The 16,285-nt window shown below is 31.8% G+C and overlaps 1 protein-coding gene across 1 annotated transcript; it reads right to left on the bottom strand.

The window, feature by feature from the left end:
• Nucleotides 1-14,921: 14,921 nt before the first annotated feature.
• Nucleotides 14,922-15,545, bottom strand: LOC149204435 (RNA-binding KH domain-containing protein RCF3-like). The gene is made up of 2 exons (XM_089393284.1): nt 15,443-15,545; nt 14,922-15,282 (listed from the first exon to the last, which is right to left on the bottom strand). The coding sequence occupies exons 1-2, from the start codon at nt 15,527-15,529 to the stop codon at nt 15,013-15,015; spliced, it is 357 nt and encodes a 118-aa protein (XP_089249410.1). The 5' UTR covers nt 15,530-15,545; the 3' UTR covers nt 14,922-15,012.
• Between the last annotated feature and the right edge of the window lie 740 nt (nt 15,546-16,285).

Below are 16,285 nucleotides of genomic sequence, written 5' to 3'. Positions count from 1 at the left end.
CACCAAAACTCTTGGAAGAGAAAAGTTTGGAAAATTTAGAATGATGGTTATACTCAAAGACACCCTTTTTTATTAAGGAGGATAATGTTAGATACCTAATCCTTTAGATTATGGTTATATTGTAAATATTTGTGTAAATATTGAGTTAGGAGGAAACTAAGGTCCATAGGTAGATAGGAAAGTCCCTCTTGCAAGATAAAACCAAAGGTCACTTTCTGTATTTATTAACGAGTCACTTAATGAAACTTAATTCAAGTGTAGAGTTCTTCTATATGAGATTGAAAATAATTTCATCCAGTCACCGAAACCAAATCTAATTGACAATATATACCTAATCTATATAACATTAATTAGTTTATTATGAAATGCATATTAAAATATCCTTTTAATGAAATAACATTTCATATTAATTATGCCAATAGGTGTGCCTATTTTGGAATAGAGCTTCCATAATTTTAATTTAGTTATCAATAATTATGAGATAAAACCAAAGGTCACTTTCTGTATTTATTAACGAGTCACTTAATGAAACTTAATTCAAGTATAGAGTTCTTCTATATGAGATTGAAAATAATTTCATCCAATCACCGAAACCAAATCTAATTGACAATATATACCTAATCTATATAACATTAATTAGTTTATTATGAAATGCATATTAAAATATCCTTTTAATGAAATAACATTTCATATTAATTATGCCAATAGGTGTGCCTATTTTGGAATAGAGCTTCCATAATTTTAATTTAGTTATCAATAATTATGAAGTGGATGGTAGGGATTAAACCTCCATATAATATTCTAAAATACTCTTTATGATACCCTGAAATCAAAGAATGATATTTATCTCAAGCATAGGGATGCCCTTTCTACCATTTTAATTATATTAAAAAAAATGTCATATGAACATGACTTATGATGACATGCACTATTTGCAAGCCATGGTATTGGTCTATGGTATTGTAACAAATCTATTTTGAGGTTAAGAGTCTACACTGTAAAGAGTGAATCTCCATGGTCAAGAATGTTGTTGCATGTTTTTCTTCAAAGTTACATATGTTTAACTCATATATTAATTTTTTTCTAATTAATAATAATAATTTAAAACAAATGTATAATTTAGTTAATTTTTATGATTTTCTTGTTTTCGGTAATGTGATATGTGTCATGAAGCAAGTGTTTCTATTTCTATCAACATTTACCATCCATTTAATTTATATGGTTGTGCTAGTGTATTTGATTATGAAACAAACATTTGAGAATAAAATTATGTTTCATATTAATGTACTTAAATATCTCTATTTTAATTTTTATTTGTATGTTATATTGCTACACTTCAGAGTGAAGATGAATTTATGGAATCAAATAATTTAGAATGTTTAAATATATGTATATTTAAGTAATATGGTAAGTTGGGGTATTTGATTATGAAACAAACATTTGAGAATAAAATTATGTTTCATATTAATGTACTTAAATATCTCTATTTTAATTTTTATTTGTATGTTATATTGCTACACTTCAGAGTGAAGATGAATTTATGGAATCAAATAATTTAGAATGTTTAAATATATGTATATTTAAGTAATATGGTAAGTTGGGGTGATCTTTAATGTTGGATGAAAGAACAATTTACTTGGCTAAAGGAGGTTGTCACAAGGATTTTATGAAGTCAAGTCAAACCTAAGTACTCCATGGAACAACTTCTATTTCCACAAATCACTTCCACCCTAAATCCTTCCCCAGTCCATCCCATTAAATTTGAAAACTTGCTAGAAATTAAACTCTACATAAACCAATTGATATACACCTTATAAATTAATAATAATTGTTCAGACTTCTCCGTAGAAACAGTGACAACATCAATCCAACTTGATAAAAAAGCGAACACACCCATTTCCACCACCCTATCAAAATAAAACAAAAAAATCATAGAGATTTACATGTGTCTATAAATTCGTGAAAAGAAGACAACAAGCACATATGATTGACAATAGACAAAATAAAAAAAATAAAACAAAAAAGTCATAGAGATTTACATGTGTCTATAAATTTTCTATTTACATGTGTCTATAAATTCCGTGAAAAGAAAACAACAAGCACATATGATTGACCATGGACAAAATAAAAAAACAATGAGCCAATAATTCACTTACTACATAATGTTTAATATTTACTTATAAAAACATTTTGAATTTTGATGGTGATGAACATAGAATCAAGCACCCTAAAAGAATATAAAAAGAAACTGTGAAAAAAAAATCAGGTGCAATCTCATTGTCAAGGTGCGAGTCAAAGACCCTAAAAGCAAATCAAATACGTGTGAGAAAGTCAAGTAGCCTTTCTACTGGTTTTTTTAGAGTGTGACACGTGTGAGAAATTGAAGAAGCCATTCTTCGTTTTTAGAGTGTGACACGTGTTGAGAGTTGGGCTTTTTATAATTTTTGTCGTTTTATATTAAATTAACTGTTGAATGTTTATGGTCTATTTTTAGAAAAAGAGGTACCCATCTTATCCACTATGAAAATTAAAGCGCAAACCGTTTAAACGGTTGGAGTTTATTTTAAGTTTTCATTTATTTACATCAATATCAATTAATTGAATATAAAAGTCAAACTACACATTTTTAAGGTACAAATTAGTTGGAGCACACCAAAAATTACCATACCTTCAAATAAGGAAGAAGGTGAATGTGTAAGGTAATAGCAAGAAAATGGTATGTAAAGACGTTTATTTACATTTTTAATTTAAGTAGTTATTAATAAAAGAAAAATTTTGCATGATATTATTTTATAAAACAAGTATGTTTTTTAAACAATAATAAAATTGTAAAATGAGTTATATAAATATTTGTTTAATTTTTTTTATTAAATTTTTAATATAATTGAATCATTTTGTGGTAGATAAAAGTTATATATAATTGACATTGAAGAATGATAACAAGTTAATAATTATTTATTTAATATTGGATGATGACAATTTTTTTACATAATGTTCATATTATAGTACATATGTCATGTCATTAGAGTATAGATTGATATAATGAGAGTTGTACAAATTGTACACATGTTATTTTTATATAATTTTGAAATTTATATTTTTTTAAATTATTTTTTTGTAAATTAAAAAATAAAATCCATAGAAATCATCTATTCAATACTTTCCAGCAATGAAAAGATGGAATCTTTTGAATTTAATTACAAACCATTTGTGTTTATGGTACATAGTAATTAATATATAATGTTATTTTTCAAATTATTTATATTTATTGTACATAGTAATTAGTGATATAGTACATAGTAATTAATAATAAAATACACAAAATTCAATTCTTGCTATCATTACACAACAAGAGGGGAAAATTTTCAACCAATCATATTTGAAATAAATAGAAATAAATTTTATTTAAAAATATTAAATTTAGTTTCATAATATTAAACTTTGATAGATTTTAAATTGTTTTAGTCAAAGCAAAACTAATAGCAAATTATATGGTGTTACCCGCATGTATAATAATTAATAAGAAAATAGATGTTTAGACACAATTCTCTGATTCATAAAGACTATACATAAGGAAGACAATAGTCAACAAAAGGATTAAAAGTCTTAAAAACAATTTCTTTTAATTTATAAACCTGTAAAATCATAAAATCTTTTTAATTTATTATAATATTTCAAATAAATGATTAGAAAGTGATTAAAGTGTTTTAAATTAAAATATGAAGTACTACCAATTATTTTGTTTTATTTAGTTTAATTATTTTTATATTATGTATTTGCTAAAATTTATAAATTATTAATTGATTTATTTAAATTAGTAGGTAAACATAATTTGGAAATTTTTATAAGAATTAAAATTCACTTTATGATGTCTATTTGGGGTAGTTAAATTGAAAATGGTCGTGGAAATGAAGTGTCACCAAATTGGAAGTCTCGGGTTAAAATCTTGTGCTATCCCTCGATTGGGGTAAGAAGTTGGACATGATGAAGATGTAGTCCTACAAAGCTTACAAAAAAAAATATCTTTATAATTTTTTAATGAGATTATTGAGTGTAATACCCAATTTTTTATTTTAAAGATGTGTGTATTATAATGTATATATAAAGTATGGGTGTTATTGTAAATGAATTAAATTTGTAACACTACCTATAAATATTATCTTGATATGAATGAATTGAATAGTAAACATTTAAAAAGGAAATGAATATAAAGGATGCACTCTCATATATCACTGAGTGTTAAGCATTTTGTTTTGTTACCCATTTGAGTGTACTAGTGGGATGTTATGGCACAATTATCTCTACATTAAATGTTAATTATTCCCCTTCTTGTATTTTTCATTAAACGTGGATCATGAGAAAATGACAAGTGAAGGGTTGCCTTACATGACATCCATCACCTAAATATGCTTGAATATTATGTTATAAAAAGATCATGTTGAAAAATTCTATAATTGTCTTCATGATCTATGAATGTAATCATAACCTCTAAAGGATATTATACTATATAAAAGACATCACCACCTAGAATTGTTTCTGGTTATGATGTTTTGCTACCTTGACCTATGAATGTCATCATAACCTCTAAAGGTTATGATAACCTCTAAAGGTTATGATACTATATAAAATACATCACCACCTAGAATTGTTTGTGGTTCTACTATTTCTCTACCTTCTATTTTTATGTTCGCGAAAGATAATGATATATTGTGAAAGATGTGAAGTAGTTGAACAATTAAATTCAATTATCATATGTTCCAATCTAAGAGGTGAAGCTATCACATCAACCTATGAAATTGATGGCAAATCCATTGGCATGAATAATTCCTTGCAAAATATTTCAATCATGAAGACACTATGTATGCATAATGAGTGTTTTCACTTTGACCACAATCATTCTTTATAATATAATTAGCTATTTTCTCTTAAAGGATTATAAGTTTAAGCATAGAAAGAGAATAGACTATTCAATATATGAGTTGAAAAATAACAAAAATAGAAGGGAAATTTTCAAAAGATGAAAGCATGATTTAAATTAAGTGAAAGGATTTTAAACACATAAGATGAGTTAGGAAAGTGGAAATAAAAGTGTAGAAAAAGAAACGATGAAGAGTTGTATTGTATATACACTAAATAATTTCAATGTTACCCTTTTAATGATTTTTTGGTTATAATTATGTTTATGATCATTTTTTTTTTTAAACAAATAGCAGACTCACAAACCCTTCAAATTATCCAACAAACACTAGATTAAAGAAGAGAATGATAACATCAACTTAGGCAAAGAAAGCATAATGTAAAGCCACCAAAGAGCTTTTTAACAATGGTCAAACTCATAGAATGAAAACATGATTTAAACAGAGTTTTTGAACAACTACCTAATGTAGAAAAAACACCTACAAGTTTGTGTATCATGGTTGAATTCACATTTATGAACTAACCAATTTCAATTCAAGTCCAACATATGAAATTTATCCCGAGGACTTGACGTAGTGGCTAAGAGAATTCCTCATTCCTACAAGGATCTCCTCGTCCTAAAACTCCTACAAAAAAGAGTACATGTGAATTCATATTGGGGCGACTGTGAAATTCTCCTTGTTTGATACAAAACGTTCAATCCAAAAACGAAGGTAAACCCCTACTGAATTGAAAAAATATGGTTCGTCCTTGAACACTCACACTATTTCCTCAAGGTTGACAAAGACAATAATGAGAAAGCACTTCATACCTAGTTCTAACTTTGTTTGTCCTTTGGGTTTTCATTTAAGTTGGATCCATTGGGTAATGGCCTTTTTTATGGCCAAATGCCTAAGAACTTCCCAATAAGGGCATGATCATGATTCTATATATATTAAATATAATCCATGGTGTGTCCTTGGTGGGCGAGATGATTGATGGGGTTTTTTATGATTGCCATTAGGGTTTCTTCTCGTGTTGGGCTTATTTATGGCATTTGATGTCGAAATGTTGCAAAGCTCCTTCAAAAATGATGATTGTAATAATATATATCTTTATCAAAATCATTTTTAAATTTTTTTCTTTTAATACTTATTCTTAATCTTTATGGAAGATGATAATATTATAGAATTAGATTAAAAATTTCTTGAAAGAGTTTAAACTAGTTTAAAAAATTAAAGATGGAAATATATGTTCTAATACAATGATATGTATTTATCCAAATTATTCCAAAACATTTTAATTTTGTTAAGTCATATCTATAGTATCACTCCAAGCATATATGAAATTCAATTTCCCTAAACCTAGTCCCCATTAAATGTGGGATCTTAGGCATTCAAAGTATTTTGTTTTGAATTTATGTTGGAACTATGAATTCCATTTATGCTAGGAGAATTTTGTCCATGACACTCAGCCTCTCGGGTTTTGGCTCATTTTAAAATAGCTTGGATCATCTTTTTTCCAAAAAAAATTGATAAACATGCACAAAGATGAAATTCTCATTACCCTATATCAAATGTCTTCCTATTAAGTTCAATCAAAAAAATTTCACTTGAAATGTGAAATTTTCACATAATAAAAATCATTTTTATTTAAACAGGTCTATGCTTTATTCTTATCACTACCTATGTAAATTCCAGGTAAAAAACAATGTCTAAATACCTAATAATAGAAAATATTAAATACAAACCGCAAAGTACATAAAGAATTATTAAATTTGAAATACCCAATGTCTGATAACCTTTATGTACTCTACAATACAGGGTTTAAGATATAAAGAGACAATAAAATCTAAAATACCCTAATGTGATAACCACTATACACCATACGACAACATTTATAAATCTACATCTATACACTCTACCAAGACATGAATGAATCTACCTTTAAACACTACTCCACACATAAATTTCAAGGTCGTAAAAACTATTAACCCAAATCCAATGATCTTTTTACTTTATAGAACAACCTTTATGGATCTACATTATACATTCATGAATTTTCCCCATTGCGCTTAGACAGTGGACCACATACAAAAATTTCGTTGTAGAACACGCTTTGCATTATATTCTCAAGGTGGCAAAATAGCAATTTGAACGTATGTTTATTCGAAACGACTCCACGCCAACTCCACGCTTGCTGCATGCAGCAACCTTGAGACAAATGCCCAGACCCCGACACTTAGATTCTTGATTCTTTCATGTCGAAAACCTAAATGCACTGTATCACAGCATCGTAATAAAAATACAACTGCAGTGAAGAGGATATTTTACCGTGCCCGCTAGAAAGGAAAACTTCTGTGAAGTGGGGTAAGATCGGCCTCTACCGAGAACCAGATTATAGTAAACTGTAAGCTCTAGATGTCGATTCCTGCAGGCCACCATGGCACAATTTGCGCATCAGTTGGTGGCTCTTCATTCATGTAAGTTACTGATACTGGTATCTCTGTTGTTCTCTTTTATGTTTTCCCAGATCTAGCTTGCATATATTTGTTTTGGTAAAGCATTTGACAGAGTGCACTTTTTATAATTCTTATTGTTTCATTTTTTGTGCTCAAGAATTGTTCTTCTAAAATATCCGCTCATTATCTTGAAATTGCGAATTGTGTTTTTGGTTTAAACTTCTCTGGTTTTTCATTAACTTTTTAATCTTCAATACTGAATTTTCCAGTTTTTTTTTTTTTTTGAATCCAGTGCTTACGAATATGTCCGTATGCCTGTCTTTGTCTTGAAGTTTAAATATTTCTCGTTTAATAGACACCAGATATCATGTTTACCTGGCAGCCACATCAATTTCTAAAAATAGAAAAGCTGTGACTCCGTCCTTTAAACGGTCGTTCCATTTTTCATATAAAACTTGGGTTTTAGTTGATGGTTGTTGGCTCCTCGTTAACGTTAATGGCGTTGTAGAAGGTTAATTTCAGTGTGTTTCGTGGCATGTGTTTAAATCTAGCGATGTGTCTGTTTACTTAACACTTGTGGGTTTTGGTGTAACAGCAATCATGCCTCCAACAAGTGGTATTAGAGCCACAGGTCTCGAGTTTGAAACACACTGGCCTGCTGTTGGGCGAGATTGTTGCTCTGTTAATGTTAATGGCGGTGTAGAAGGTCAGCACTCCCTGTGTTTCTTGGCATGTGATTAAATCTAGCGATGTGTCTGTTTACTAACAAACACCTGCGGATTTGCAATCATAACTCCAACAATAATGCCGTCATTCCAGAGCTAGTTTTATTTTATTATTCATAGAAAGCTTCCACTGGTTTTTCTTCGGGTATTTCCATTTTCGTCAATCTTATGGGATGCCTCCATGTATTGCAGTGATTTTATTTTAATTGTTTTCTTACATTTATGCTCTGTTACCATTTTCGGTAATTTTAAGCGCTGCCTACATGTATGTCAGTGATTCTATATTAATTGTTTTTCTTTCATTTATGTTCTGCTATGGAAATGATATTTTTTCTCGAATTTTCTTATATGGTTGCTATGATATATGTTTCCACGTCTATGCGGTGCACCACTTTTATTTATTAAATCAAAGGATTTTCTCCAAGCCAAAAAGATAGCCTGTATGCAGTCGCTATAATTTCCATAGACTAGAGAAAGATACGCAGAAACAAACTAAAACAAACTAGACTAATGAATAATTCAGTTATTTTAAGATAAGAGGAAATGCTAACAATTTAATTCAACTCAATTGAAATAAGAACTTGCTATTATCCAATGAATTACAATAACAATTATCTGATATGGTTCACTATTGCTCATTCATACTCCAACAAATTTGTGTAACCCAACCCGATCAAATTTAAGTAATACATGTTTTAGCTTGTTTTCGTAAACCAATGACCTACTTTACCAAATTTATATTGTCATACTTATTGTCAGTTTAATATATGATTATGTTGACCAATCATGTTATTGTAAGTGCTAAAGTTAACAAAAACTGTGTTTTTCCCCTTGCATTAAAGTGCCTCAAATACAAGTTTAAGGAATTTACAGAAATGTAAGTGCCTGAAATCGATATAAATCACACTGAAAGAAAAAAATGCCTGAAATATAAGTTAAGGAATTTACAAAAACTCTTGAAATTTCCTTAATTTCTAATTTGATATCGAACTGATAAGAGAAAATCTTAAATGTTACTATTATTAATTAGGAAGAATTTACTTCATCTTGTTCGAAATTATTCATTTACCTATAAAAGTTATGCGCGGGAACACATATGAAGAGCGCGAGCACTACTTTGGTTATTGAGAATTGACAGTCAGACAAAGGGGAAGAATTACCTGAAATCAGAGCCAGCGCTACAATTGTTTCAAACCTGCGACGCTTGAACAATCTCTGTCGCACTTGAATAGTTACAGTCGCTTGAAGCAGAAGTTTGCTTGCAAATTGGAGAGCAGAACAATTCCAGTCTCACAAAAAACTCACAGAACAATTCCAGCATCACGATAAACTCACAAAAGATTTCTAGTCTCACGCTAAACTCACTTGCCAGAGCAAAAAATGAAAATGACAGTGGAGAGCAGAAATGAAATTAGCACGGGTTCGTAAGTAATTTCATGACATTTAATTTTGTTTTTAATTTAGCTCATTTGAATTAATAATTGTTAGTATCAAGATATCTCCATAGAGATATATGGCAGATCGACAAGATTGCCCAAATCAGATGTGTACTTGCATAATTAATAGCAATAATTTCTGCCAAATCTTCGACGCCTTGCTTGTGATATTATATATTTAACTTAGCTAATGCGTGCAACAGCTAATGCTCCTTAGAACTATTTTCAAAGGAGGTTTCCCTTGAGTTCTTTGATGGTTGGAATGTTTTAACCATTGTAGCACCCTATTTAGGTTTTCAGCCATATAATACGGTGATCCAATGCAACCTGTCTCAAATACCTGCTAACAAAACTAAATTCATTAGGCCAAAATTTGCAAAATCGAATTCATATTACATTCGATAATGTTGATAAATGGGAACTTCGAGTTTATCCCATAATCTTCGCGCGATGGTTCTTCTTATTCAGATTTAAATTATGATGGTTCTTTATGGAGTTCAATTTGTTAATTTCTTAAATAGTATGTACTGTAGCTGCTGGCTTAACAATATTATATGGGTGTGTTGACGTTTTTTGTTTGCAATTGAAAGTTTAAACCATGGAAGCTATGATGTGATTATTGATATCCTCTTATTTGCATCTCTTAATTCATATGATATATGTTCTCTCCTAAATTGCTTGTAAATCTGTGCTACAGAAAATTGTATGTGTAAACATTACCATGCATCATATCACACATCAAAGAAGCCATAAATTCAATCCGTATCGTTTCTTGGTTGCCCTGTGTAAACATTACTGTGTGTCATATCACACATCAAAGAAGCCATAAATTCAATAGTATCGTTTCTTGGTTGGCAGCCAATTGGAAAAATGATCAAGAAATCACTACAAAAGATACGGATTGCGCACTGGAGTGAGAAGGACGATACGGATTGTGCGCTGGAGTTGAGGAGGACAACTGCTGAAAAGCTTGTTCGTACAATTTTATGATGATTGCTCAATAAGACCAATTAGGTTCAGGAAATTTAAAATAAATAAATAAAATTAGTTTCTTGGTTCACATGTGTAAACATTACTGCGACTCATGTCACACATCAAAGAAGCCATAAATTCAATCTGTATCATTTCTTGGCTAAATCATCAAAAAATCATCACTGCAAAAGATACGGACTGTGCACTGGAGTGAGGAGGAGACCTTTGAAAAGCTTGTTCGTATAATTTTGTGACGATTGCTCAATAAAACCAAGAGCTTAATAACCAATTAGATTCAGAAAATTAAAATAATTTAATTAAAAAAATAAATTAAATTAATTTTCGAAGGTTAACTTTAATCAATATGATTTAATTTTCAGTCAAACGTTAAACTAATTGGCATTCAGGAAAATTGCGAGCGCGTAATACCTGTCCTGGGGCATTCAAAAAAATTTCGAGCGCGTAATACTTGTCCTGCCGCATGGATAATAAGTATAGAGTTACCTGTAGTGTGGAATTTTTATTAATGGGTAAGATTTAATTTTTATGAGGGTGTTTTATTGAGCAATTGAAATTATTATAGATAATCAGTTATATATAAATATGTTATATTAAATTATTGTGTAGGGTTTTAAAAAGTATTATTTAATAATTATGTTTGAAATAATAATTAAAATGATAAAACAAGGAGCCATTGCTGTGGCGGTAGTCCCTGCAGGTTAACAGAATGTATGCCAGTGTTGGAGGGAGTTCATGATTGATATAGGCTGCAAGAGAGACATAGAACAGGTTACATAAGAACCAAATGACTTCTTTGATGTTCAAGAACATAGTTACTTGTCCATGTCAGCTGAGGCAAAGTATTTGTAACATTTGAATGAGATGTAAAGGCCTGTGATTTTACGTTGATTATGAAATGTATTTAGGAAAATAATAAAAACAATTATTGGCAGAATGCCAAGATCCACTTTGGTAAGTTATTATCATGAGATTTAAATTGCCTTGGTGACAGTCACATATCTTAACGCCAATCGTGAGAGTTGGTCCAACCTCCTATGATAACGACAAATGACAAATTCATAAAATGATAATGACCAAATATAAGTGCAGGATAACTATCTAACTGGACCCTCAAAACATGTACACCCCAAACATTAAAAACAGACAACATTGGTTTTGAACCATAACCACTGGCAGTAGAATCCAAATTCAAAATATAATCCAGTTGTTGTTTATCAAAATCATTCTGTGATTTTTGTTCCAAAATACATTTATGTCAAGTCAAAGAAATCCCACTTTATAAGCCGGATAAAGAAGTATTGATTAATGATAAACACATTTGCGCTGGCAGTGGAAAAACAATGTATGTCACTACAATGTCAAATTTTCCCCGGCAACATTTTTGGCAATTACAGCAATTCATTCCAAGTCTCCACGTTTCAAAAATTTCAGTTGAAGAGGATTGCATGGAATTTGCAGATTATGTTAACCTAAAATACAGAAATCACGTATATTTGCATAGGGATTTTGAATTTGGATAACGATTATGTTACCATAAAATCTGGTCATTGGCATATTAACGAAAAAAAGGTTTGTTGTTGACAATGGATGCTTGAATCAAGCATTGGGCTGCATTTGTTTGCTCTGGAGTGCCTGAAATTTCAACCACTCCTTCAGATGTTCCTGGTCTAACTTCAAGAAGATTAAATTTGGCAGCAGAAATCTGAACATACAAAGAAAACATGATCAATAAAGGGCCTTCATAGCAAGGTAACAACAATCGAGCTTGAATTACTAGCCATTTAACACATTCTTATTTCCTCTAAATATGTGACAACTTGACCAGCAGCTTTACAAATTAAATTTATTCTTCTTTATAACAGCTTAATTGCTGAATTTTAACAATACCATTCCCAGAATTTCCTAGAATGGCTACAACTGCGCGTTCAGGTATTACAACTTCAACTGTAGTTTTTGTGATAAGCCCACCAACAGCTCTGACACTGCCAAAGATGATATACAATGTCAACGACATTAGTACAAAAATGGTAATCAGCAAAACCCCCATGACAGCACCAACCCACAAAATTTCCCAAATCTTGTGTACCTTCCAAATCCAGCAGAACTCCCTTGACGAAGAATTGGCTCCTCAAACTCAGAGAAATTGCCAATACTGCCTATATCCCGATTTGACTGAATTTTGAAACAAAGCATATAGTCAGTACCACAGGGGTTGCTGTTTGCAGACAGATTTATGCTCAATTATCTTAAATAGAAATTTAATTGCATACGATAGCCATGATACTGCATTAGAAGCAAAGAATCTGCTTCTATTCTAAGAAATCAAAACCAAAAAGTACCAACAGAGGGACAGGAGAGGAATTCATCGAGTGCCCTAAATTACTAATTGTTCAAGAGTAGAATATAGATCGTCCAATCTATACACAACTTGGCAAATGCTCAGCACATTTTCAAAATCTCAGCAAATATTGGAAAATTTCAAAGCCAAATCAAAAACTCCATACAAAATAGTGTTCCGGACTCCAAACATTCTTGCGCTTCATCCGGTAAGTAAGATGGAAATGAAAGGGCAACGTAGAATTGTCAGAACTAGGCCAATAGATATTAACGTGGGCTTTAATCCCCAAAAAGGGATATACCATTAGCAGTTTATGTTAACCTAAAATAAAGAAATCAGGAGAACAGCTTAGCTGCTGAATTTTAACAATACCATTCCCAGACTTTCCTAGAATGGCTGCAACTGCGCGTTCAGGTATTACAACTTCAACAGTAGTTTTTGTGATAAGCCCACGAGCAGCTCTGACACTGCCAAAGATGATATACAATGTCAGCGACATTACTACAAAAATGGTAATCAGCAAAACCCCCATGACACCACCAACCCACAAAATTTCCCAAATCTTGCGTACCTTCCAAATCCAGCAGAACTCCCTTGACGAAGAATTGGCTCCTCAAACTCAGAGAAATTGCGAATACTGCCTATATCCCGATTTGACTGAATTTTGAAACAAAGCACATAGGCAGTGCCACAGGGGTTGCTGTTTGCAGACAGATTTATGCTCAATTATCTTAAATAGAAATTTAATTGCATAGGATAGCCATGATACTGCATTAGAAGCAAAGAATCTGCTTCTATTCTAAGAAATCAAAACCAAAAAGTACCAACAGAGGGACAGGAGAGGAATTCATCGAGTGCCCTAAATTACTAATTCTTCAAGAGTACAATATAGATCGTCCAATCTATACACAAAATTCATGACTACTATAGAGATAAATCAATTGTTGTTGGTCTAAGTACTCAATAATCGAAAAGTTGAGTCAGTTTACCAGCTGAAAGTAGCCCATAAGACTTGGCAAATGCTCAGCACATTTTCAAAATCTCAGCAAATATTGGAAAATGTCAAAGCCAAATCAAAAACTCCATGACAAGGGAAAATGCCAAAAGAAGGGAAATTGATCTATGCCTGGATAGCTCGCTCTGCTTAAAGTTTGAACATTAAAGAACTCTGATTAGTTGGACATACAACCTGATCCTATTAATAGGGCATTGACTAGTTACATATACAATTCTCACCATTATTAGCTTGTTCACTTTGATTTCAGTAAATTTTTCCTTCAACTTTGTCATGAAACGAGTTTGGTAATGAGTTCATATTCCATAAGATAAATACTTCTACTTAAATTGGTTTAAATATCCATCTGGACCAGAATATAGACTTACTATAACAGCAAATAACAGAAGTCTGATAATGAGTTAATTTCAGAATTGAAATACTTATGCTTTACTTAGTTCAGGTGTGGTCCAAAGCAAAATAATGGAAAACAGTATATAGTTTAAGTTGGAGATGTCTAATTTTGTATCAAACTTCCCTCCACTTGCCCAAATCAAGAAATACACAAGGTCTGTTTCTCTTGATCTGGAACGCTGATTTAATTTTGGACGATCTCGGTCAATTCAAAATTGGGTAAGAGCGCTAAGGGCACTGTTTCACTATTAACGGACAATGGATCCTCCTTGAACTATGCGTGTGCCTGAAATTTTTACTAGATTCTTATCAGATTTGTGGCTGGAACAAGTGTTTGCTACAAAATTAGCTTACTCTACTGAAGTCTATTCCTATGGAATCATCACTCATAGCATATAGTGTGAGCTACTTGCCCATGCTGTTTGTCACCATTGAAGCCAAATTTATCTTTAATCTCATACTGCTCCCATGTTATCTCATTGCAGCAAAACAATATTCAAAATAGAAAACTCATAAGGTATACAGGAACCAGTATCTGACAACAGTTTTAAATATACAGAACAAGTCCCCTCAAAAATTGATCCACTACAAAATCCTGAAAATGACAGAAACTCCCATTTGCTAAAATTCTCAAATTCAAACATGATGCATTGAAGCATAGTAGAGCAGAAATAATGTCCAATAGTTGATAACAGCCCTCAAAGACAGAAAAAACCTTGTTTTAATCAACAGTGGATGAAAATAAATAAAAATGTTTAAACAAAGCTGACCTTTGATGACCATGGGGCTGGTGAAGACTGCATAGTCGGATAGCTTGATGATGAATGACCACGACCTTGAAACGCGATGCTAGAAGAGAAAGATCTACCAGGAGAGCCCTGCTCAAACCTTTCTCTACTACTTAATGGTGCCAGAGACGAAGAAACCATAGCACTAGTACTGGACCTTTCATGGTTTAAATTTTCCCGCAGTCTTGAAGTTATCTGAACTAAAGCTTCTCGCGCAACCCTTATATCACCTACAATCTGCCAAAAGCTTGCTTAACATTAAAAAGACTATTTGATTGACTAAAGCTCTATAAGAGTAAAACACATCCCTAACATGACTTGTTCCAGCCTTCCAATCTTGACGAGATCTCTCTTAATTTGCAAAAACAATTTATTAGAAAGTGAGTATTGTATATACCTGAACCAACTGATCAGTTTCCAAAGCACACCGAGGAAGGTCTTCTCTTGGTAATATTCTAATATTCGCAGCTGTTGTCCGCGTCATTTCAGAAATCACTGTACCACCCCTGCCAATTAGACAACAAAATTTCAAAATAAGATCAAGCTGCTCTATAAGAGTAAAACACATCCCTAACATGACTTGTTCCAACCTTCCAATCTTGACGAGATCTCTCTTAATTTGCAAAAACAATTTATTAGAAAGTGAGTATTGTATATACCTGAACCAACTGATCAGTTTCCAAAGCACACCGAGGAAGGTCTTCTCTTGGTAATATTCTAATATTCGCAGCTGTTGTCCGCCTCATTTCAGAAATCACTGTACCACCCCTGCCAATTAGACAACAAAATTTCAAAATAAGATCAAGCTGCTCAAAGGTACTTTATCACATGCAAGTTCCTCATGGCAAAGTGTTTCTAGTGGCTACTGAAGGCTGTAAATTAAGCAATCCTATTACTGGTTACAGATCTGTCACTATCAAATGACAGAAGGTTGCACCAAGATGGGAATGACACAATGGGCATGAGATTGGGGACTGCTACTTTGTCTCTGGCTCAGTTCTACTTAATAACTTTAGGAGCTTTAAAGAAGGGCAGCTTTTAAGAGTTCAGAAGAATAACTGTAAAACTAATCCTGTGTTCTCTAATCTTTGGCATCTAATGTGCGCAAATGCGACAGCCTTAAACTGTATCTGCCGTCAAACCTCACACTCACCCTAACTAGCTAAACATGACAATGCAGAAGGAGAGATCAAAACCGTGAGGCTACAAACTCATAAAGTTCTGAAATAAGGCTTGCAGT

This window comes from Pinus tabuliformis, chromosome 1_2 (genome assembly GCF_031772625.1).
Source record: "Pinus tabuliformis cultivar Carrire ecotype Pingquan chromosome 1_2, CPIR1, whole genome shotgun sequence".
Classification (NCBI taxonomy): domain Eukaryota; kingdom Viridiplantae; phylum Streptophyta; class Pinopsida; order Pinales; family Pinaceae; genus Pinus; species Pinus tabuliformis.
The sequence above is the reverse complement of the archived record's forward strand: the minus strand, read 5'-3'. Positions and strand labels throughout refer to the sequence as shown.